A 27,283-nucleotide genomic window follows, 5' to 3' on the forward strand; every position below is an offset into this window, starting at 1 on the left:
TATTAACTGCACTAAAAACAAAATTGCATAAGCATTAAAATATTTCTTATTTTCTAACATAGAATTATGTTTGGACATACTAACATGCCTACACACTTACACACGCGTACCAGAGCACTGTACCCTCACAAACACATGCATGCACGCATGCGCACGCGCGCGCGCGCGCACACACACACACACACACACACACACGCCTATTAAAAAATAACCAGACAGAAAAAAATGCCATCACATCTAAGACCAAAACCACATAAAATACACAATGCATTAAAACAGGACTACAAAAATACTTGTACAAAGATACTTCTTAACAGGCACACCTTGGTTTAACCGTTTCGCCCAGAACAAAAATGCTTACGGAAAAGGTACGTTTTCAGATCTGACTTAAAGGAATGTAGATCAGAGGCATTTCTAAGAGATGGAGGTAGAGAGTTCCACACTTGGGGAACCTGAGCTCTGAACGACCTGTTTCCAGCGCATTTCATATTAGTCCTTGGAACTTTAAGCAGCTTTTCAGAACTGGATCTTAATGTTCTGTGCGGTTCATATGTTTCCAATATAGAGGAGAGATACAATGGAAGAGACTTGTCAAAATGTTTGAAGGCGAGTGTTGCTAACTTATAGTGAATGCAGGACTCAGTTGGAAGCCAGTGTAACTGATTCAGCAGAGGTATTACATGATCAGTTTACTTTTTGGCGAGAACCAGTCGTGCAGCATTGTTCTGAATTTTCTGTAATCTATTGATGGAGGAAGATGGTAAACCTGTGAGAGTGGAATTGCAGTAATCCAGTCTGGACAGGACAAAAGAGGAAACCAACTGAGCCATATTTTTCTCTGTTATGTAGGGTCTGACTGAGGCTAGCCTTTGGAGATGAAAATTACATGAGCGACACAAAAAACTTTGCCTTCTTAATGCATTTTCAACACTTCTTTTTGCCTCATTGTGGACTATTCTATCATCAGTTTCGCGAAAAGATCTCTCTTTTTCCTTTAGTTTTTTGCCCAACAACACTGTTACACCAAATTTTGTCGTTTGAAAATATTTGGATATTTTTTGATGGAATGCACACACTTTCACAGAAAGAAATATAATCACACACTGTGTCGGTACATTTATTTAAGTCCCAGGCAGAGTCTTTAAAAACATTCCAATCTGTACATTTTAAACAGTCCTGCAAGGTCTCTAAGGCAGGGGCCGACCACTGTTTCACAGTTTTCACGACTGGTTTTTCAGCTTTCAGTTTTTGTTTGTAGACCGGCACCAGAAAAATCACGCTGTGGTCGGACTGTCCCAAAGGCGGACGACGGATCGAATGGTATGCCTTCTTGATGGAGGTGTAGCAGTGGTCGAGGGTCTTGTCACCACGTGTTGGACAGTCTACTTGCTGGTACAGCTTCGGCATCGATTTCTTGAGGCTGGCTTTGTTGAAATCACCAGCAACAATGACGGTGGAGTCGGGCCAATTGTTCTCGCACTTGCTAATTTTTCTGCCAGCAGACCAAGTGTGGTGGAGATGTTCGCTGTGGGATGGATGTACACAGCGATCAGCGTCACTGAGGAAATTTCGCGTGGGAGGTAGAAGGGTCGGCACTGGATGGTTAGGAACTCCACGTCAGGGAAGCAGGCACGCGATAGCACTTTGACATCGGAACACCGGTGTGTGTTGACGAAGAAACACACACCGCCGCCCCTTTGCTTGCCAAAGTCAGCAGTGCGGTCAGCTCTGTGTACAGTGAAGCCTGGTGGTTGAACGGCGCTGTCCTGGGATGTCTGGGTTAAGCCATGTTTCAGTGAAACAAAACACAGTAGTCTCTCCTCGTCTGAATATTACATGTGAGTTCGCCAATTTTGTTGAGTAGAGATCAAACGTCGGACAGGAACATACGAGGTAGAGGTGGGCGAAAACTTCGTTGGCGTAACCTTGACAGGGCCCCACCTCGCTTTCCGCGTTGCCTTGCGGACTGAGCCTTGCGTGCTGACCAGTCCGTGTTCATTGTTGACGGATGTAAATCATGATAGAGTGAGTTGAAGTGAGATCTCAAAACACTGGACTCACCTACCTGTTTCCTAACACGCAGCAGCGTGTCACGATGATATTGTAAGATCACAGCTGTTTCCCTAACATACATAAACAAAATCAAACACAAAATAAACAGGACAGCTATCCCCGTGTCACCATTGGTCGGCGCCATCTTATAAACTGATAATAATTATGATAATGATAATAAAAAGAAGAAGAAGAAGAAATAATAATAGCAATAATAATGACAATAGATAACGTTTATTCATACAGCACCCAATCAAAGGAATTTGCTCCAAGCACTTCACAGTTACAAGAGTTCCAATGAGAAAATACTGAACACACACACACACACACACTCTCTCTCTCTCTCTTTCTCACTCTCTCTTTCTGTCTGTCTCTTTCTCTCTCTTTCTATCTCGCTACTTCGTAAAGCCAATATAATGTATATTTTGTTGTCTATAATAATGTTAATTTGCTTATATTTCGTTAAATTGTATAATGTTTACGTATGCCCCTTCACTTAGGGCTGAGGCCTGAATGTGAATAAAACATTCCGATTCTCTCTCTCTCTCTCTCTCTCACACACACACATACACACACACTCTTACACGCTCTCTCTCTCTCTGTCTCTTTCTCCCCCCGCCCCCCCACATTATATATATATATATATATATATAAATAAATATATATATATATATATAAATATATATATATCTCTCTCTCTCTCTCTCTCTATATATATATAAAGATAAAGAGAGGGGGTGGGGGTGGAGGCGGGGGCAAAGTTCGCAAAGAGGTCAGTGTCAAGGCCAGACTTGACAGCGCTGAGTGCAGAGATCTGAGATCATTCCAAGAGAAATGAACGTAAGTAGGGTTTCGTTTGAAAGTTTAAAAAGCTGCGCATCCTATACAGGTCAATGTGACCAACTACCTTGGAAAAACTGGTTTATTTGTTTTAAACTATTTGGTTGCACTATCATTTTGAAAAGGAGAGCAAGAGCGAAAGAGAGAGAGAGAGAGAGACAGAGAGACAGACAACCAGACAGATAGACATGGACAAACAAACAGAAAAACAGAGGACATACAATGTGCAACCAAGCAGTACAAGCGCAAACGGACTGGGAATTGTTTAGAAAATGACTTCGCAAATATCCACGAAGAAAGTTTTCAAACTGATGCTTTGGCTGCTATGGAGAGCGTAGAGAGAGAGAGAGAGAGAGAGAGAGAGAGAGAGAGTGTGTGTGTGTGTGTAGGGTGACAGGAAAGACAGAACCCATCAATGACAACATCCGGGTGTCTGTCTGTTGCAGTGAAAACCATTTTGTTTTCCTTGACATGTGCCCAGCTTCACACACACACACACATACACACACACACGCGCACTCTCTCTCTGAGGCACACACTGACAACACGCATTTACAAAAACGTACACACTCACGCACGCACGTTCACACACACACACACACACACACACACACACACACACACACACACACACACACACACACCGTTACATTATAAAACAAAACAGCCTTCGCCAAAGCAAAGCAACTTGAAAAAATACTTTTCTGTCTGCCTGCCTGTCTGCCTCTCTGTCTGTCTGTTCTCTCTGTTTTTGTCTCTCCCACTGCTTATGATACAAAAGAAACTGTCACGAACGTTTTCTTACTTGTATCAAGCATTTGAATTACGCAGTACATTATTCAGTTGATTGTTAGCTGTTCAGGTTTCAATTTGTAGTCGATTATTTAGCATGTGCATTGCCATTTGTGTCACTTTGTTGTTTTGGATAGTTTGTTCATAGTGTCCCTTTATGAGGGGCCACGACCTTATTTGAATGAATCATATGTGTCCATATCCGTATTCATATCTATCCAGCTGTCTCTGCATGTCTCACTCACCAACAATGTTGATAATGCCGAACATGAGGCCGGACTCGGAGATCATGGTCAGGTAACTCTTGTCATGGTTTTCCTCAGGACCTACTGTGCATGACAGGAAGTCATACACTCGATCCACACTTCCTGTAAGAAAAGCAAAATGATTGTCTGTCCGAGTAATTACGTCATGCAACTGGTGGAGACTGAAGTCTGTGTGCTCAGTAAGAAAGTACACACACACACACACACACACACACACACACACACACACACACACACGAACACACACACACACGAACACACACACACACACGACACACACACACACACACACACACACACACGAACACACACACACACGCGTGAGCGCGCACAACTGCCCGCCACCAAGTGGTGTTTGAAAAAAAAAAGTTCTGGATAGAAGAAGATTCCATTTGTCAAGCTCCGCCCTGTACCTCTCCACCTCCATCACCCCTCCCTCACAATCCACATAGTCACCCACCACCACCCCCTCCCACCTCCATCACCCCTCCCTCACAATCCACGTGTCAAAGCCCCTCCCACCTCCATCACCCCTCCCTCACAATCCACGTAGTCACCCACAACCACCCCCTCCCACCTCCATCACCCCTCCCTCACAATCCACGTAGTCACCCACAACCACCTCCTCCCACCTCCATCACCCCTCCCTCACAATCCACGTGTCCCTCCCACCTCCATCACCCCTCCCTCACAATCCACGTAGTCACCCACAACCACCCCCTCCCACCTCCATCACCCCTCCCTCACAATCCACGTAGTCACCAACAACCACCCCCCCCCCCACCTCCATCACCCCTCCCTCACAATCCACGTGTCAACGCCCCTCCCACCTCCATCACCCCTCCCTCACAATCCACGTGTCAACGCCCCACACCTCCCAACTGCCTCCCACCTCCATTACCCCTCCCTCACAATCCACGTGTCAATCCCCCCCCCCCCCCCACTGCCTCCCACCTCCATCACCCCTCATGATCCACATCAGACGAGACGACACAAGATCAGACCAAACCAAAGCATACCAGACCAAAACCATAACAGACAAGACAAGCCGAGACCGAGACCAGACAAAACTACATGATACCAGGCATGACAAGACAAGACGAATGTAAACCAAACCATACAGAACAAGACCAGGACAGACAAAACAAAACAAGATTAGACCAGACCAGACAAGACAAGCCGAGACCAGACAGAACCAGACCAGACAAGACGAAATGAAAACCAGACCATACAAAACAAAAGAAGACTAGACCAGACCAGGCAAAACCAGACACGACAAGACCGTCACCGTCACCGTCACCGATCCCTCAGATTCCGAATCCTTTCGGGCGCCTTCGAAGCTTTGTCAACCACCTTTCTCCAGTCCTCGCGTCTCTCGGCCGCTCTCAGGGTGTCTCTCAGCTCCATGCCTGTCCACTCTCGAATGTTGTCCTCCCATCTCTTCCTTTGTCTGCCTCTTCTTCTTCCTCCCCTCACTGTGCCTTGTAAGATTGTTTTAGCAAGACCAGAGGAGCGTGTGACATGACCAAACCACTTCAGTTTTCGTTGTCTGGCGAGTGTTTGAAGGTCAGTATAGGGCCCGATTTCATTGCGGATGCGTCTCTTGACTTCTTCATTCGTGATGTGGTCTTTGTATGAGATGCCTAAGAGTCTTCGGAAGCACCTCATTTCTACAGCTCTTATTCTTCTCTCTAAGTCCGCTGTGAGGGTCCATGATTCACATGCATATAAGAAGATTGACATGACCAGAGAGCGCATCAGTGTGATTTTGGAACTGATGGCGATTTTTCTGTTTCTCCAGATGGGTTTGAGCTTGGTCATTGCGGCTGTGGTCTGGGCAATTCTTGACAGTATTTCTGGTTTTGATCCCTCGTCTGTCACGATAGATCCCAAATATTTGAATCTGTGAACATTTTCAAGTTTCTGGTCTTTGATTTTGATTTCTGATGTGAAGTTGCTGTTTGTCATCACTTTTTTCCCCCGCTGATTTCCATACCAAATTTTGTTGATTTTTCTTCTAAGACCATAATAATAATAATAAATAGTTTTTCTATGACGCGATATCCAGCACCAATGCTGCTCAAAGCACCTTACATCATCCAGTTGACTATAAACATGCTTTAAAAACACATCAACCGCTATCTGACAATGGAAAACATCCAGTGTGTTCATATGAATGAAAAAGCACACTCAAGAGATGAATCAAATTATAAAAGCTATGAAGTAAATAAGGCTTAGATTAAAACAAAATGCATTTCATAGAACACACACACACACACACACACACACACACACATATATATATATATATATATATATGTATATGTATATATAGATGTCCCTCCCTTACAGACACACACACACACACACACACACACACACACACACACACACAGGCACACACACGCTGACATTAAATATCAACTGCACTAAAAACAAAATTGCATAAGCATTGAGATATTTCTTATCTTTTAACATAGAATTATGTTCGGACATACTAACATGCCTACACACTTACACACGCGTACCAGAGCACTGTACCATCACAAATACATGCACGCACGCACGCACGCACGCACACACAAAAATAACCCATTAAAGATAACCAGATAGAAAAATGCCATCACATCTAAGACCAAAACTACATAAAATACACAATGCATTAAAACAGGACTACAAAAATACTAGTACAAAGACACTTATTCACAGGCATACCCTGGTTTCACCGTTCCGCCCAGAACAAAAATGCTTACGAAAAAGGTACGTTTTCAGATCTGACTTAAAGGAATGCAGATCAGAGGCATTTCTAAGAGATGGAGGTAGAGAGTTCCACACTTGGGGAACCTGAGCTCAGAAAGACCTATTTCCAGCGCATTTCAGATTAGTCCTTGGAACTTTAAGCAGCTTTTCAGAGCTGGATCTTAATGTTCTGTGCGGTTCATATGTTTCCAATACAGAGGAGAGATACAATGGAAGAGACTTGTCAAAATGTCTGAAGGCGAGTTTTTCTAACTTATAGTGAATGCGGGACTCAATGGGAAGCCAGTGCAACCGATTCAGCAGAGGTGTAACATGATCAGATTTCTTTTTGATGAGAACCAGTCGTGCAGCATTGTTCTGAATTTTCTGTAATCTGTTGATGGAGGAAGATGGTAAACCTGCAAGAGTGGAATTGCAGTAATCCAGTCTGGACAGGACAAAAGAGGAAACCAACTGAGCCATATTTTTCTCTGTTATGTAGGGTCTGACTGAGGCTAGCCTTCGGAGATGAAAATTACACGAGCGACACAAGAATGAAATTTGGTCATTCATTGTCAAGGTTTGATCGAAATATATACCTAGGTATTTGGCTGATGTTTGAAATGCTACTGAAGCAGGGCCAAATGTAAATGGGTCCTTTTCTGCTGCTTTAAGACGGGTTAGGTCTCCAACGGCTAAGAATTCAGTTTTGTCTTCATTGAGCTTTAGCTTGTTTTTGTCCATCTATGTTTTTACATCAGCTACACAAGCTTCCAATTCAGTAATGACTGTTTTAAAATCAGATGGTGGAGCGGCGTTTTGTAATTCTGTGTCATCTGTATATTTATTTTAACCAAATGAGTGCCTTTTGAAGATGTCAGACAAAGGCTGAGTGTACAAAGTGAACAAGATAGGCCCTAAGACTGATCCCTGAGGGACACCAAACACAAGAGGAATGACTTTAGAGGTGCTATGTTTTACTTTAACCTTGAGTTGACGATTTGAAAGATATGAAGAAAACCATTTTAAAGCAGTAGACTGATAAAAATTTAGTGGTCAATTGTATCAAATGCCGCTGACAGATCTAAAAATGCCACTACAGATGTAAGTTTTTTGTCTGTGTTTGAGAGGAGACTATCTGTGATCGAAAGGAAGGCTGTTTCTGTGCTATGGCTTTTCCGATAAGCTGACTGACAAGTTTCAAGCAGGCCGTTTTCATCAAGATGTTCCTGGAGCTGATGTAACACAACTTTTCAATGTTTTTAGAAATAAAAGAAAGATAAGAGACAGGTCTATAGTTCTTTAGCTGATTTGTGTCCAAATTGTGCTTTTTCAAAAGAGGGGTGACAATGGCCAATTTAAGACAATCATCAACAATGCCTGACTCTAGAGAATGATTAATAATTCTGGTGATCAAAGGGAGAAGGTCATCAAGACATAATTTCCAAAGGTTAGTGGGCAGTGAATCAAGGTCACAGTTCTTACATGGAGATTTAAGAATAAAATCTCTTTCAGCTTTTTCAGAGACAGGTCTAAAACATGTCATTAACTTTCCTTTAAAATCATTAAATCGGTCCTCTGGTGGGCTAGCATCCAGTTCTTGTCGGATGTTTACAATTTTGTCATTAAAATAATTACCAAAAGCATCAGGGAGATCATGAGGAGGAATGTTTTTGGCAGCAACAGCTCTCTACTTTTGCCAATGAACTGGTTTGATACAGCACAGAGATGTTTGGACGTGGAACACTGACTGATGTTGACGCTTTGCAGCATACCAAACCACACCAGCCAAGTCCAGACATGACAAGCGCAGACAAGAGAAGACAACTGACCGATGGTCTCCACTCTGGGGGAGACGCTCACTCAATCTGGCTCCGCGATTTAGCCATTATTGTCGTTAGTAGGGGGCTCAGTAGGTGATGTTCTAAGTACGTTGAATCAGAACCGGCACTACCGAACACCACTGAAGTGATTCAGCAGCGGTGCACGGTCTCATCTGGTGTGTGACCTCCTGGCCATCTATCATTGATGGTTCTCTGTGGACTGTCGGCACTGGGACTGCGACAGACGAACCCGGGTGTGGCTGTGTATGGGGGACTCGGAATCAACGGCGTGGGAGTGGTAGTGAAAAAACTAAACAAGCAACAACAACAAACAAGCAACAAACTGACCGATGGGGTTATCAGGGTCGTCAGGGTCCATGTAGACCTTGGCGATGAAGATGATCATGACGAAGTAGATGATGGCCGTGTTGAAGTAGGACACGTAGAACGTGGCCCCCAGACCGCCGATGAACGTGTACGCTCCAATAATGGCGGCCACCAGCGTAGTGGCGTACTCTACGCTGATGTTTTTCACCAGCGAGGTGATGACGGCTGCGCCACCTGATGACAAGACAAAAGAATAGCAGTGATTTCCGCCAACGCTGCACGCATCGAACGTTAAAAAACGTAAAAAGTGTCCTCCACCAACAAATTGAACGAACACACGCACGCACGCGCGCACGCACATACACAGACAGACAGACAGACAGACAGACACACACACACACACACACACACACACACACACACACACACACACACACACACATATATATATATATATATATATATACGAATACAACAGGGTAGCTGGAACAAATGTATGGATTTCATTTCCTTAAAACCATTCTAATCCCTTGACTGTTTGCTTTGAAGTCGCGAATCAGGATCTCTCTTTCTTTGTCTATCTGTCTGTCTGTCTCTATCTGTCTGTCCCTGTGTGCCTGTCTCTTTCTGTCTGTCCCTGTGTGTCTGTCTCTGTCTGTCTTTCTGTCTGTCTCTTTCAACCAGGCCGGACCAAGCCAAACCAGTCTAAATTAGACTATACCGAACTGAACCGAACCAAAGCCATCCGATCACACATACATACGTACAGACAGACACCCATCCATGCACACATTCATATATGCAGACAGATAGACAGACAGACATCCATCCGTGCATCCATACATACATATGAATTATTATATGCATGGAAAATAACAGATTGTACTTATATGGCTCAAACTCCCCATAGAAGGGCTCTGAGCTCCTCACATAAAGCAGCACACACAGTGTATTATACCACACAAGAGCACATGAAAACATTGAAGTGGAAAACAAAATCTGTATCCACTAAATATGATACTACAAATTGTAAATATGAATAATTGCAGAAATAAGACACAAGATACACCCTACACACGCACACACGCGCGCGCTCGCGCGCACGCACAGCAAACAACAACCTACAATCACACACACCTCAGGAACACTACAATGGAGGGGTGTGGGGGGTTAGAGGAAGAAAAATATGCTTCGTCACATGCATACATCCATCCATCCATGCATACACCCATCCATCCATCCATCCATCCATGCAGACGTACATACATTCATACATACATCCATGCATCCATCCATCCATCCATCCATCTATACATCCATGCATACATGCATCCATTCATACATACATCAATCCATCCATCTATACATACATCCATGCATGCATGCATCCATCCATACCATACATACATACATACACACATTCATGCATACAAACATCCATGCATCCATCCATCCATGCATACATGCATGCATACATACATTCATACGTATACATACATGCATCTATCCACCCAGCCTTGCATACATGTGGTTCGTCCGTCGGGATCGACGAGGACCATCTAGTCATCCTGGGGGTGGGTGGGTTGGGCTCTGTGGGTGCGCAGATGACTGGTCAGGCCAATTCGCGCCCGGAAGGTTCTGACGCAGTGTGGACAGGGGATGGTGGCGGCTGTCGGGGACTTACTGGCCCTGCTTTTCCTGGCCTGTCTGCGTTGCTCTGCTGCAGCGATTCTGCTGGCCTCACAGGATTTGGCGCCTTTGTGGACAGCTGAACGCCACTTTGGTCTGTCCATTGCATTCAGCTCCCATGTGTCGTGGCTGATGTTGAAGGCCTTCAGAGAAGCTTTCAGAGTTTCTTTGAAGCGCTTCTTTTGGCCTCCATGGGAGCGCTTGCCATGTTGGAGTTCGCCGTACAGCAGTTTCTTGGGGAGCCAGTGGTCTGGCATGCGAACTACATGGCCTGCCCAGCGCAGCTGGGCCTGCATCAAGATGGTGTAGATGCTGGGCAAGTTTGCACGAGTGAGCACCTCTGTGTCAGGGGTCTTCTCTTGCCACTTTATGCCGAGAAGTTTTCTGAGGCTGGTGGTGTGGAAGTGGTTCAGCTTTTTGGCGTGGCGTTTGTAGACCGTCCATGATTCACATCCATAGAGCAGTGTGGTGAGAACTATGGCCTTGTATACTTTGAGCTTCGTCTCCAGGGTGATGCCTCTCCTGTTCCAAACGTTCTTATGGAGTCTGCCGAAGGCAGCGCTGGCTTTGGCGAGTCTGGCATTCACCTCATCGTCGATGACAACTGTGCGAGAGAGTGTACTGCCCAGGTATGTGAACTTGTCCACCACGTTCAGTCGTTGCCCGTTGATGAAGATGTTTGGTTCAACGTAAGGCTGGTGCATCACCTCAGTCTTCTTTGTGCTGATTGTGAGGCCAAAGTTGTCACAGACAGCAGAGAACTTGTCGACGCTGTGTTGCATGTCAGCTTCGGAGGCAGCGTTGAGAATGCAGTCATCAGCAAATAGGAAGTCGTTGACGGTGTCTGTCCTCACCTTGGTTTTTGCTTGAAGCCTCCTGAGGTTGAAGAGTGAGCCATCTGTGCGGTACCTGATGCCAATGCCTACGTCAGCGTCTCTGAAGGCATCTGTCAGCATAGCTGAAAACATGAGACTGAACAGGGTGGGGGCAAGAACACACCCTTGCTTGACTCCGTTGGAGACAGGGAATGTCCCTCTTCCTGACAATGACAAAGTTGATGAGATGCCAATGCCCAGAGCGAGGATGCATCCATGACGTCCTGTTACAGGTAGGGAGGCAGAAGACGGTGTTTGTGATAAGAAGGTCATGCTCGGCACATGTCTGGAGAAGTAGTTGACCATTGCTGTTACAGTTACCAACCCCATGCTTCCCAATCACGCCTTCCCAGGAGGTGCTGTCACAGCCAACTCTCGCGTTAAAGTCACCAAGAATGATGAGCTTGTCTGCGTTGGGAACAGTGGTGATGACAGCGTTCAGGTCCTCGTAGAACTTGTCCTTGAACTCATCCGGGTTGGTCATGGTGGGCGCGTAGCGCTGACAATGGTGGTAAACTTCTTCCCGTTGCATGTAGGGAGTTTCATCGTCATCAGGCGATCGTTCACTCCTTTCGGCGGGGCAGCCAGCTTGCCAACAAGGGTTGTCTTCACTGCAAACCCAACTCCAGCCTCACGTCTCTCTTCAGGTCCGCGACCAATCCAAAAGAAGGTGTAGCCTGCGCCTCGCTCACAGAGTTCGCCTTCTTCTGCCAGTCTGGTCTCACTTACGGCAGCGGTGTCGATGTTGTACCTGGCTAGTTCACTCGCAATGAGTGCCGTGCGTCTCTGTGGTCTGTCTGAGTCGCCTCTGTCCAGAAGCGTATGCACGTTCCATGTGGCAATGGTGCTCCTTGTTTTCTTCTTCTTTCCTTTGTGTATCGACCGCTTGAGTAGGGTCCCCGTCAGCCGCGGTATGCTGACTAGGGTGGTGTGGAGCAGGCAATGTTTAGGGCATCTTTTCTAGCCCCTTCCTCATGCCATGGAAGTGAGCAGTGCTGTCCTGAAGAGGGCTGCTCAGTCGCTCAGGGGGCTGCCGATCTCCACCACTGCTCCAGTAGGTGAAAAAGGACCCTATGGCCTGAGCCGCCTGTGTGCAGGTCCGCGGCTACGACTGCCAGTGTACCCACACCTGTTGCTTCGTCGCTCGCCTGTCGCCACAGGGCTTGGGGGAAAATGATGGTATGGGATGAAGGATGACTGATGACTTGCGCGATGACTTTGTTTATAGTGAGGAGGAGATGCGCACCATAGACCTCACTCTCTTGTCCGAGACCGTCTGTATCCAGTGGCAAGACGAGGTCAAGACGACTGGAGATGAAAACGGATGCAGTGGATGACCAGGATGTCCTATGTGCCTCATCCTGCCCTCAGCACTCCACAGTGCTCTGCTGCAACCGCCTTCCTCTCCGTTGAACCATGAAGGTTTCTTCCGCAGAGTCCGCCGGATCCAGTCTTCACATGCTTGGGTAGACAAGCCCTAACTCACCGACGGTTTGAGACCTGTTGGCTACCCTCACCTAGTTTAGCCAACCTGCCAAAGCCGTTGTCCGGGGATTGGGCACTGCCGCATGCTAGCAGCTTCTAGGACCCATAGGTGAGAGCTGGGTGCCGATGGGGACCAACAGAGGACGAACCACTCCCGGAAGAGCGTGACAACCCCCCCCCCACCCCCCCTCTAGAGGTACTACCCCTCCCGTGCACTCCCTAACCCCTCTTGCATACATACATACATACATACATACATACATGCATACATACATACATACATGCACACATGCATCCATTCATACATGCATGCATACATACATTCATATGTATACATACATGCATACACACATGCATGCATGCATCCATCCACGCACACATGCATCCATCCATCCATTCATACATGCATGCATTCATGCGTATACATACATGCATTCATGCGTATACATACATGCATACATACATACATACATGCATCCATCCATCCATCCATCCATCCATCCATGTATACATACATACATTGACTTTCAGGAGCAGTCTGAATGAGGTTCGGGAAAGACCGAGTGACACTGGGAAAGACTCGATTCTCGGGTTCCCTGGGTTGGCAGCCCCTTACCCTTAACCAATTGCTACAAGTTGTTCAAAGAAGAGATGCTCCCAGGATTCACCGAAAGGGGGAAAGAATGATGAATCCATCGGCGCCAACAGAATCATGACTGGAAACGGTAAACGGACTACGATTTCAGAACTGATGGAATTCCCATGTGTCTGTGGGCGGAAATTCTCCACTGAACGTGGCATGAAGATCCAAAGGACCAAAAAGGGTTGTATGAAGAATCCGACGAATGCTCAGCAGCGTCGGAAAACCAAGGCCAGGATTCAAACCACAGTGCCAAGGACATCCACGCTGATAATTCAGACGAATCATTTGTACAAGATCTTGAAGCCAAATGCCAGAAACTAAACTTGCCACCTGCAAGTGCAAAAACGGAATGGAAAGAGTTGAACCAGAAAATAGAAAACTTGATGCTCTGATAGGAAACAGCACATTGGAACACAAGTTAGCCGCCTACGGAGATATGTCCGCAACATGTCGGGAAACCTATGGAATGAAAGAGCCAAAGACAAGAACACCTCCTCAAAATCGAGGCGACAACGAGAAATAGTCAAAATCCGAAATACAAAAAGAGAGCTCAAGAAAACGATGAAGACAGCTTCAGAATTTGAGAAGCAGGGCCTACAGAAACTTTGGTAGACCTGGAAGCAAAACGCAGTGCCCCCAGTAAAGCAGAATCAGCAAGGAGGAAAAGGAGCAAAAAGAAGAAGACACAAGACTGCTTCTTTCGAGACCCCTTTCAGTTCGCCAGGAAACTGTTCGAGCAGCCCAAATCAGGGATATTCACAGTGGAGAAAGGAACACTTGAACAGCACCCCAGACCAGTGTGGCCTTCCTGTGTGGTGGCTACAGTCCATGCTGATAACAAAGCTCCTGTGGCCTCTCCTGATATACCTCGGGTGTCCACCAAAAAGTGAACAGCTTTTTGATAAGTATTTTCTCAACCGAATTCATTGAAAATTTTCACACAGTAACCTTAGTGTATCATCAACAAGTCTGCAAAATATCTGAAAGTTCGGACGCAAATTATTATCTGAAAACGTATTCTGATCCACAAAGCAAGAAACCATTAGATCTCAAAGGTTTGGTTCATCCCAGGAAACTAGAGAAGAAGTTCAGTGATAAACTACCAACCCTTGAGGAAGTTCAGAAAGTGGCCAAGAAAGCCAGGGCCAAATCACCAGGGCCAAACGGAATACCATACCTGCTGTACAAGAAATGCCCCAAAGTCCTTGAGTGGCTCCACAGAGTGATAAGATCAGCATGGAGGAACCTGAAGATCAACGACCAGTGGATGAAAGCTGATGGCGTGTACATCCCGAAAGAGCAGAATTCAAGTACCATCAGCCAGTTCAGACCAATATCACTCCTGAATGTCGAAGGAAAAATCTTCTTCTCTGTCATGGCTGCAGGACTGACAATATACCTCACAGAAAATGAGTAACTGGATGTGTCAGTCCAGAAAGGCGGCATGTGTAGAACATGCCACAAATGATTTGGGATGCAAGCCAAAGAGCAAAGGCAGAGAAAAAAAACCTTGACGTGGTATGGCTGGATCTGGCAAATGCGTACGGGTCAGTTCCTCATGAGATGATCCAATTGGCTCTTGAGATGCACCATGTACCAACGGACATAACGGAAATGTTGAAGAAGTACTTCCATGGCTTCTCAATGTGGTTCACCACCAAGGAATACATGACAGATAGGATCAATCTGGAAGTGGGCATAGCCATGGGCTGTGCAATTTCTCCAGTCGTGTTCGTGCTAGCAATGGAAGTGATCTTGAAGGCCTCAATGAAGAGAACGGATCGAGCCGACCTCGGAACGAGCTAGTTGCCTCAGCCAGGATGAACTTCAAACCAAGGAAATCACGGAGACTCTCACTGAGTAAAGGAAAGGTAGCTGAAACGGTCACATTCATTGTAGCCAACCAAGCCATTCTAACGGTGTCAGATGAACCAGTCAAGAGCCTTGGAAGATGGTATGATGAGTCTCTGAAAGACACAAAAAGAGGAAAGGAAACCAAGCAGACAGCAGCAGAAGGCCCACATGTCATAGACCAGTGTGGCCTTCCTGGCAATACAAAGTGTGGTGGCTACAGTCCATGCTAATAACAAAGCTCCTGTGGCCTCTCCTGATATACCTCGGGTGTCCCCCCAAAAGTGAACAGTTTTTTTGATAAGTATTTTCTCAACCGAATTCATTGAAACTTTTCACACAGTAACCTTAGTGTATCATCAACAAGTCTGCAAAATATCTGAAAGTTCGGACGCAAATTATGCGAGTATTGTCAAATTCAAAACAGTATGTAAAAAAATCAAATATCAGAGGAAAACTCACTTATTTCAGTTTATGCTCAATGTGGCCTCCATCTTCCTCCACGACTAAACGAAGCCGTTTCTTCCAAGCAGAAATGCTTTTACGTATTTCTTCCACCAATATATCCTCTCATGACATAATTATTCTGTCATTTAACGCCTGCTCGGTCAATTTGTCTCTCACTCCCCAGTAAACCTTCTCCTTCAGAGTCCCATATGACATAATCCATTGGGTTACAGTCAGGACTTTGCGGAGGACATTCATCCTTCTTGATGAATTCTGGCGTAGCCTCCTCCAGATGGGCCTGGGTTACCCTACTTGTGAGTGAAGGAGCCCCATCTTTCTGAAACACGTAATTGTTTCAAGGATAAAAACGCCTACAATCCGGGAGAAGATTGTCATCCAATAACTGAATGTAGCTTTCACTATTAACCTTGGCTCTATCAGTGTCAGTAAAATGAATGTTCGTTTTTCCTTTCCAGGATACTCCAACTGAAACCATTATTTGTTTTGAAATTCTAGAAGTCTCATGATAGAGGCGAGATAGCTGAATTTCTCGTTTCCATTTCCCATAAACGCGATCGTTTTGGCGATTTTAGCTATCTCTAACGTAAAGTCTTTCTCGTCTGTGAAAATGATCCTCTTCACATCAGTGGCCGAGTAGCGGTCATTCAAGTTACGGCAGCGAGTTTTTCTTTTCCCTCTAACATTTTGGTCCCTCCATGATACCCGTATCCTCTTGAAGGGCTTCAGCTCCAGTTCTTTCAACATTCTTTGCACAGAAGACTTGCTTACTTGTAAATTGCTTGCACCTTCTCTAAGAGATTTGTTGGTCCCTGGGTTCTCCTCCTGGGACTGAATCAGTTCCTCAACACGGTCCTTGTTCTCCTCCGAACATGCAGTCTTGGGTCTCCCACTGCCAGTTTTACGTGCTACTGACCCTGTAGTGCGTATCTTAGCGATAAGTCTGTTTACAGTGACATGACTCCATCCCTTGCCTGGAAATTCCTTTACGATCCTTCTTCCACCCCAGCCTTTCTCCTTGAAACAGTTTTCAATGGTAACCTTATCACTTGCACTCAAAGGCATGGTGATACTTCCAAACTGAAACTTTGGACAGAACTGATTTTGGATACAGATGATGTTCGTTTATTTATTTTTTGTCTGTTCATCTAAGATGATGATATTAGACTGAAAATTAATGATATTATTATTATCATTTGTATTATTTTCATTTCTATCATAATGATGATTGTTATTATTAATTAGAAATCGACATTTCTGTATACACGAATGAAAAGGGGGGCGGTTGAGGTGGAGGGGAGGGGGGGGGGGCGTGGGGGCAAGGGGGAGGAGACTAAGAAAGGAAGTTTCGAAATAAGTTTGTCAGACCGTATATTAATCTCAGTTTTGACAGAATTTTCTGTAGCATTTGCTCTAATTACATATTTTGCCGATGCTAGCTTTCTTAATTCATTAAGAGGTAGTATTCCTGCAGCTGTATACGTGTCAGTCATCATCATCAGTGAATGACAAAGTTTTTATTTTTTTTGTATTTTGGCATGTCTGGCGATAAATAATACACTCTCTCAGTCAGAGAAATCAAGAGTGAAGAATTATTTGTACTTGTTGTTGGGTACGTACTGTACTGATCTATGCATCATTTTACACACACACACACACACACACACACACACACACACACACACACACCTACCAACTCCTTGAACAAACTGAAGAAAATAAATAAACTGACATCTTCCTATTTTCTTTCTTTTTTTTTCTTTTTTTTCTTTTTTTTAATGACAAAGTCATAAAAACAAAAATGCATTGATTATCCAACAGATACAGATGACAATTTAAAAAAAGCAATAGACTTGACACCCAGACAGGCTATTTTTAGACTGACACTGCCAACACCTGGCAGCTGGCATGAACATGATGGTCACATTGCACAGCTCTGATATTGGATTTTTTGACATGCTGTTTTGAATTCGACAATACTCGCATAATTTGCGTCCGAACTTTCAGATATTTTGCAGACTGGTTGAAGATACCCTAAGGATACTATCTGAAAATTTTCAATGAATTTGGTTTTTCTATCACTGAGAAAATTTCTGGAGAAATGTGCCATATAAATGTCCATTCTTCTTCTTCTTCTTCTTCTTCACATATCCACATTCATACATACCCAGCATAAGCATGGCAGTGACGATGATGTTGGTTGCCAGAGCGAAGACACAGAACACCTTGTGGGTGGTCTTGCCGAACCTGGCGTTGATGACCTGCAGGAAGGTTTTGGCTCCAGGGGCTCGGGTCTTGAGCTGCACCGACAGCATGGCGAACAGCAGGATCTGGATGGTCGCCCCTGCCGCGTACCAAAACGGCCCGCTGATCCCATACTGCACATGCAGAGACTTTCGGGAGTGTTGCTGTTGTTGTTGTTGTTGCTGTTGTTGTTGTTGTTGTTGTCGTCGTCGTTACTGTTGTTGTTGTTGCTGTTGTTGTCGTCGTCGTTACTGTTGTTGTTGTTGTTGCTGTTGTTGTCGTCGTCGTTACTGTTGTTGTTGTTGTTGCTGTTGTTGTCGTCGTCGTTACTGTTGTTGTTGTCGTCGTCGTTACTGTTTTTGTTGCTGTTGTTGTCGTCGTCGTTACTATTGTTGTTGTCATCGTTATTGGTGTTGTTGTTGTTGTTGTTGTTGTTAATAATGAAAATGATGATAATATATTATACTTATATGGCGCAAACTCCCCACATGATGGGCTCTAAGCGCCTCACATGAGGCAATACATATACACTAGTGCATCATACCACACAGGAGGCAATACATATACACTAGTGCATCATACCACACAGGAGGCAATACATATACAATAGTGCATCATACCACACAGGAGGCAATACATATACAATAGTGCATCATACCACACAGGAGGCAATACATATACAATAGTGCATCATACCACACAGGAGGCAATACATATACACTAGTGCATCATACCACACAGGAGGCAATACATATACACTAGTGCATCATACCACACAGGAGGCAATACATATACAATAGTGCATCATACCACACAGGAGGCAATACATATACAATAGTGCATCATACCACACAAGATACAATACATATACAATAGTGCATCATACCACACAAGAGACAATACATATACAATAGTGCATTATACCACACAAGAGACAATACATATACAATAGTGCATCATACCACACAAGAGACAATACATATACAATAGTGCATTATACCACACAAGAGACAATACATATACAATAGTGCATCATACCACACAGGAGACAATACATATACAATAGTGCATCATACCACACAGGAGACAATACATATACAATAGTGCATCATACCACACAGGAGACAATACATATACAATAGTGCATCATACCACACAGGAGACAATACATATACACTAGTGCATCATACCACACAGGAGACAATACATATACAATAGTGCATCATACCACACAAGAGCACACTAGGACATAGAAGTTGAAAAACAAAATCTATCCCCCCTCTACACACACACACACACACACACACACACACTCCTCCCACAGAGCAAACACAGCAAACACCGACCTACAAGAACACACACAACAGGAATGCACCAACTGGGGGGACACATGGGGCTGACTGATTGGCCCACACACAATGACGGTTCACTACACTGACTGGCCCAGACATAATGACGGTTCACTGACTGGCCCAGACATAATGACGGTTCACTGACTGGCTCAGACACAATGACGGTTCACTGACTGGCCCACACACAATGACGGTTCACTACACTGACTGGCCCAGACATAATGACGGTTCACTGACTGGCCCAGACATAAGACGGTTCACTGACTGGCCCAGACATAATGACGGTTCACTGACTGGCCCAGACATAAGACGGTTCACTGACTGGCCCAGACATAATGACGGTTCACTGACTGGCCCAGACACAATGACGGTTCACTGACTGGCCCACACACAATGACGGTTCACTACACTGACTGGCCCAGACATAATGACGGTTCACTGACTGGCCCAGACATAATGACGGTTCACTGACTGGCCCAGACATAATGACGGTTCACTGACTGGCCCAGACACAATGGCGGTTCATTGACTGGCCCAGACATAATGACGGTTCACTACACTGACTGGCCCAGACATAACGACGGTTCACTTCACTGACTGGCCCAGACATAACGACGGTTCACTGACTGGCCCAGACACGATGGTTCACTGATTGGCCCAGACACAATGACGGTTCACTACACTGACTGGCCCAGACATAATGACGGTTCACTGACTGGCCCAGACACAATGATGGTTCACTGACTGGTCCAGACACAATGATGCCACATTGAAGACGGTTTGGTGGACCTTGAGAGATGACTGCACATTTGTGCAGCGACGTAACCCATTCAACCCCGGGGAACTTGCAGTCTTGGCAGGCTTCCTCACGGTATTAATGCGGAAAAAATCACGCAGAAAAAATACTGTTTTTTCCTCCACGTTACGTGTGGACACATCCGGAAATACTATAGAAGTTAGCTCCCTTTCCTTGTGGTTTATGCAAATGGAGGAACGTGAAACCGGTTTTAATGAGATGAGTGTTGGCATCAGAGCAATGTTCGGGCGCAGTTCTCAATGAGTTGATATGTATCAAAATTTACTGCAACAATCCTTTATATAAAGTAAAAAACCACAATGATTTATAACGTATACTTATTATAACGCGGCATTTGGCTATATTGGGAGGATGATATTCTTTTGTTCCTGAATCGTTTCCGTGTTTGCCTGAGGTTCACATGTCTGGGTTCAGTTGACAACATGGCAGAAGGAAAAATCCCAACCGTTTCCCATGACCAATAACGAAATGACTGACAACAGAATCTGAACTGTTGCTATTGCCAGTCTGTTCATAAATGTCAGCTGTTTATATCTATTTATCTACTAGTCTAATTTGAAGCTGTTTATATCTATTTATCTACTTCTGTATTTTACAGCTGTTTATATCTGTTCATCTACTTGTCTTCAGCTATTTAAATCTATTTATCTACTTGTCTATTTTATAGCTGTTTTTATCTATTTATCTACTTGTCTATTTTACAGCTGTTTATATCTATTCATCTAGTCTTCAGTTGTTTATATTATCTACTTGTCTATTTTACAGCTGTTTACATGTATTTATCTACTTGTCTTCAGCTGTTCATATCTATTTATCTAACTATCTATTTTACAGCTGTTTATATCTATTTATCTACTTGTCTATTTTACAGCTGTTTATATCTATTTATCTACTTGTCTACTTTACAGCTGTTTATTCTATTTATCTACTTGTCTTCAGCTGCTTATATCTATTTATCTACTTGTCTACTTTACAGCTGTTTATATCTATTTATCTACCTGTCTATTGTACAGCTGTTTATATATACCTATCTACTTGTTTACAGCTGTTTATATCTATTTATCTACTTGTTTATTTTACAGCTGTTTATATCTACTTATCTACTTGTCTATTTTACAGCTGTTCATATCTATTTATCTACTTGTTTATTTTACAGCTGTTTATATCTACTTATCTACTTGTCTATTTTACAGCTGCCATTGCCAATTTATTCATAGCTGCCTGATGTTCTTATTTATTTATTTATCTATTTATTTATTCATCTATTCATTTGTTTATTCATTTATCCATACTTATTGATTCATTCATATTGTTATTCTTTTCATTTTGTTTTCGGGTAGAGTTTTTCTTTCGATCAGCCATTTTGTAGATAGATTTGTAGCCATACTACTACCTGAACCCCGTTCATGTGCACAAGCACGGGGAAGAACGAATACGCACGTTAAAGATCCTGTAATCTTTGTCAGCTCTCGGTGAGTTATGGAAACAAGAATACACTCAACATGCACACACCTGAATATGGAGTATGGCTGCCAACGTTGTGAGGTAAAAACGGACATGCACGTGAAATGCCTCTCTTACACAGCAGTGGACGTGGGAGGTCCTGCCCATGAATGCAGGCGAAAAGGAAGAAGAAGAAGAAGGTTGGGGAGGAGTAGGAAGAAGAGGGGGAAAAGGAGGGAAAAAAGTGAATGTGATGGTAATGGAAATGAATACTTTGCGCCTCAAAGTCAGCTCTCAGACGCCTGTACCAAGGCAGGTGCAAGAAGAAGAAGTAGAAGAAGACGAAGAAGAAATCCCCCATCTCTATTTTCGTGTTAGATGGCCCGTTGTCCACCATCACAACATTTACTATCTTTCTTTTCTTTTCATTTGCTTACAATAGCTGGTGTTTGGTTACATTTTCCATTCGACTGTCTGACACATCTCTTTTAGGTTCATCGGGCAGCTGTTCTTGAATACTGATAGAAACGGATAGGAGAGAGAGGGGAGAGACGGAGGGAGAGGGAAAGAGAGAGAGAGAGAGAGAGAGAGAGAGAGAGAGAGACAGAGAGACAGACAGACAGACAGACAGACAGACAGAGACACAGACACAGACAGACACACAGACAGAGACAGAGAGGGACAGAGAGAGACACAGAGAGAGACATACACACATATACATACAAACACGTACACAAACGCGTACACATACATGCATACACACACGCAAACACTCACTCACACACACACACACGCACACACGCACGCACGCACGCACACGCACATGCACGCACACACACACACACACACACACACACACACACACACACACACACAAGCACACATCCACACACACACAACCCCCTCCCACCCACACCCACACCCACCCACAAGATATTTCAGATCATAAAGACTTAAATAAAGTTTGGACAAAAATGAAAGAAATGAAAAATGGAATCAAGTTACAAAGTTGCCCAATATCAAACGACTCACAAAACAAATTTCTATCAGATAAGGAAAAGGCAGAAATCTTTGTTGAAATGTTTGCGCAAAATAGTAAAAACGAAGGTTTATCACAGAAGTGTAAGACACAGAAACACAGAAGAAAACAGTCCTTTATACAGTGATCCGACTCCGCAAAATGACTTGTGGTTTAATTCTCCTATTACATATGAAGAGCTACAATCCGCAATAGCTTCCCTTAGCAATAAAAAAAAAGTTCCGTTGGCATCGATGCAATGTCAAATGAGATGATAAAAAACATCCCAGAAAAATGTTTCATTTTCATTTTCCTTCACAAAATATATCAGAAATGTTGGATATCTGGAAGTGTACCACAGATATGGAAAAAAATCGATACTGGGACCAGTTCTAAAAGCAGGAAAACCTAAACGTAATAAAAATAGCTATAGGCCTAAAAGATCGATAGTGGTACCAGTTCTAAAAGCAGGAAAACCTAAACGCAATAAAAATAACTATTGGCCTATAGCTTTGACCTCGCATGTCAGTAAACTAATGGAAAAAATAGCCCTGCTGAGAATAACTCACTGTGAAAAATACAATATATCATTCCAATGAACCAGGCAGGTTTTAGAAAAGGAAGATCAACAGTCGAACACCTAGTAAAAATTACAACTCAAATAAAACGTCAGTTTGCCCGCAGAAAAAGTGTCTTGGCAACGTTTTTTGATGTTAAAAAAGGTCTACGATCAGGTTTGGCACAAACGTCTGCTATACAAACTGAAATCAGTCGGAATATCTGGTAATCTCTATGAGTATATAAAAAGCTTTTTATCTAATAGAACTATCCAAACGAGGGTGGGAACATTATTCTTTGCCACATAAACTTGATATGGGAATTCCACATGGCTCAGTTATAGCCCCTATACTTTTTAATATTCTTATTCAGGATCTCCCAAAGGTATCGCCAAATCGTGTAGTTATAGTACAGTATGCTGATGACATTTGTATGTGGATGGGTGTCACTTTAAAAAAGTCAACCCCACAAACAGCACAGAATTACATACGGCGTTTGTATCAATCTGATCTTGACAACATTGGTAACTATATGTTTGAAAATGGTCTAGCCTTGTCGACAGAAAAAAACATGTATGATGTTGTTTAATTCAGGTGGTAACCCATCTAGCATGCCAATTTTTAAATTACTTGGTGACGTCATTGATTATAAACAGGTGGTGAAGTTTTTAGGTGTTTATCTTACTTCAAAACTGACATGGAACATTCACTTTGATTACATCTTAACAAAGGCAAGCAAAAGTATCAATTTTATGAAAATTATAAGCCGCTTACCTTGGGGAATGGATACAAAAACATTGATCCATCTTTCCATGGCTCTTATAAGATCTAAGTTAACGTATGCACAAGAAATACTTTTTAGTGCACCTAAATATCTATTACAAAAGATTCAAAGTGTAGACTGTAAGGCTATCAAAATTGCCCTCAGAGTGCCCTTTCATGCATCCAACCAGGAAACATACAAAACAGCTGGAATTCTTCCTTTAAATGAGCATCGTGAGTTAGCAACAGCCAAATTCGCTGTAAGATACACTTCTATGACAGACGATTTCATTGCTGATGAACTGACAGTAAGATCTGACATTGATTTTCCAAAAAGAGCTAAAGCTATTTCATCACAAGAAACAGTTGCAACTTACGTTTCGAATCTATTAAACATGAACGAGTTAGTTATAAAACCATCTTATACTCCTGTTCCTTTTTGGGAAATGTTGAAAGCAGATTGTGATAACTATTCTGAAACAAGAAAGGAAGAAAACATCAATATCACGACGAGTACTGCCAGAATACACATAGCAGAAAAATACCAGAATCATCTCCATATATTTACAGATGGATCCGTTCTTGATGACAAAAATGCTGGCGCGGCTTCTTCTATTCCCACTTTTAAAGTTGAAAAATCTTACTTTATTGGAAATAATCTTTCCATTTTTACGGTTGAACTTGTTGCTACTTTCAAGCTTTGAGCTACTGGTTGAGCCATCAGATAGTTTTCTTGAAAATAGCATTCTTTGTTGATTCCAAATCAGTACTTTATGCTCTAGAATCATTTAGCCTTGAAACAAGACCTGACTTAGTTATTGAGGTAAATCATTTGGTGCAATGTTTGAGGATTAAAGGTACTGATGTCAGTTTCTGTTGGGTGCCTTCTCATGTGGGCATTTATGGCAATGAAACTGCTGATAAATTAGCTAAAAGAGGAGCACAAAATTCAGAAAAATCGACAAAAATACTTGTCCGACTTTCCGTGAAAGAAGCATATACTATGTTTGAAAAAAAAAACAGCATGGGGTCGATTTCATAACCGCTGGAAGGCAGAGTCTTCAAAACAGAAAGGGACATTGTTCCCCGAACATATTATTAAAGAAAAAATACCGAATTCATCAGCCTGCTATGCAAGATTAATAACCTCTACTTTCTTCCGCATAAAACTTGACGCGCTGAAGACAAAATATAGTAAAACTGTTATATGCATTTGTGGTAAGCAGTTCGGCTTGCATCATAGTTTGTTTCAATGTCAGCAGTTACGTATCTTCTTGCCCAAGTATTTCACAGAGAGTAACTATTCTGCAGATGATTTGGGGGAAGTTATTTGTAACGAGGTTCTTTTAGTAGAACTTTCAAAGGCATTAGTTCATAGCCCTATTTCTACATTCCTTTAATGTACTTCATAATCATGTTAATGGTTTTAGTCATTATCCTCATTATTGAATTGTTACTATTAAAGCTAATTTCATGTTAGTTATGCATTTCTTGGTGGTTTTCTACCTTTTCTGTATTATCCTGACTTCTCTTTCCCCCCCCCCCCCCCCCCCCCCCCCGCGTTTAAAAAAAAAAAAATTAATCGTCTAATATCACTGATAGTGAAAAGACGCTAAACTAAAGAACGAACGAACCCCCCCTCACCCCCCCCCCCCCCTCCACACACACACACACCTTGGAGGCCACAGTGGATGACTGCAGCAGGGTAGCGGCCCAGGTCCACTGAGACACGATGGTGCTGGCCGTGAGTCCGGCGTTCACCTTGCCGCCCGCGTCAAACGACGTGTCCAGGGAGTCCTGATCATGATGATCAATACAAAGATCATGGTGATGATCATCACAATGACAACAATGATCATGGTCACGACAACAGTGATCATAGTCATGACAACAGTGGACAAGACAATGACAACAATGGTCACTACAATGACAACAATGATCATGGTCACGACAACAGTGATTATGGTCATGACAATGGTCATGACAATGACAACAGTGATCATGGTCACGACAACATTAATCATGGCCACAACAATGGTCACTATATAGTGACAACAAAGGTCATGTCAATGACAACAATGATCATGACAATGACAATGATCAAGGCCATGACAAAAATGCATCGTGGAGAACACACACACACACACACACACACACACACGCACGCACGTACGCACGCACACACACACACACACACACACACACACACACACACACACACACACACACACACAGATTGGGGGACTGGGTTTAACCGATAAAAATTATTTGGAATCTGAAATCCCTCTGAAATCCGACCGAGATGTTTGCAAAGAGAGCTAGACTGTATTTGTATTGTATTGCATTTCTCTTTTTTTGTTGTTGTCACAACAGATTTCTCTGTGTGAAATTCGGGCTACTCTCCCCAGGGAGAGCGCGTCGCTACAATGGGAGCGCCACCCATTTTTTGTGTTTTTCCTGCGTGCAGTTTTCTTTATTTGTTTTTCCTATCGAAGTGGATTTTTCTACATAATTTTGCCAGGAACAACCCTTTTATTGCCGTAGGTTCTTTTACGTGCGCTAAGTGCATGCTGCACACGAGATCTCGGTTTATCGTCTCATCCGAATGACTAGCGTCCAGACCACCACTCAAGGTCTAGTGGCGGGGGGAGAAAATATTTGCGACTGAGCCGTGATTCGAACCAGTGGGCTCAGATTCTCTCGCTTCCTGTGCGGACGCGTTACCTCTAGGCCATCACTCCACATCAATATCTTCTCATACCATACTGGGAACATACACTTCAAATATTCGAATTTCTGAGTTCTCTCTCTGTTTCTCTCTCTCTCCCCCTCTGTCTGTCTGTCTGTCTCTGTCTGTCTGTCTGTCTGTCTCTCTCTCTCAAGGGAAGACAGAACTAGTAAGCTTAAATATAACCTTCCGAAATTATAAGTATATAACACCCGATACTTTTAAAAACTGTTTAAAAAAACATCGGACCGACGTTCCCTTGATCATCTAAAACATGGTGAACCCAACGACCAGAAAATACCCAGGTCTTCCTGTTCGCACATCTAATGGTGTATGGTGATTTGGGACGTTACCCAAAGCAACTCAACTACTTCTGATGCTGGCCTAAACAACAGCTACAAGAAAAAGCTCACGGCATATCACAGGGTTAGGATGAAAAAAGGACAAAATGCTGGGTTCCACAGATGAGGGAAATTTTTATGTCGAACTGGTTTCGGTATTGTGCGGCTACTACA

The 27,283-nt window shown here is 43.5% G+C and overlaps 1 protein-coding gene across 1 annotated transcript in view; it reads right to left on the minus strand.

Moving 5' to 3' along the window:
• The window catches only part of LOC143302021 (uncharacterized), a 78,794-nt gene that overhangs the window by 36,971 nt on the left and 14,540 nt on the right, over positions 1-27,283 (minus strand). Inside the window, exons 6-9 of the mRNA XM_076616507.1 lie at positions 25,715-25,837; positions 18,015-18,225; positions 8,861-9,073; positions 3,930-4,052 (exon numbers count right to left, since the gene is read on the minus strand). Coding sequence (XP_076472622.1) covers positions 3,930-4,052; positions 8,861-9,073; positions 18,015-18,225; positions 25,715-25,837 — 670 coding nt within the window. The remainder of the gene's footprint in view (positions 1-3,929; positions 4,053-8,860; positions 9,074-18,014; positions 18,226-25,714; positions 25,838-27,283) is intronic.

The sequence above is a fragment of the Babylonia areolata genome, chromosome 28 (assembly GCF_041734735.1).
Source record: "Babylonia areolata isolate BAREFJ2019XMU chromosome 28, ASM4173473v1, whole genome shotgun sequence".
NCBI lineage: Eukaryota > Metazoa > Mollusca > Gastropoda > Neogastropoda > Buccinidae > Babylonia > Babylonia areolata.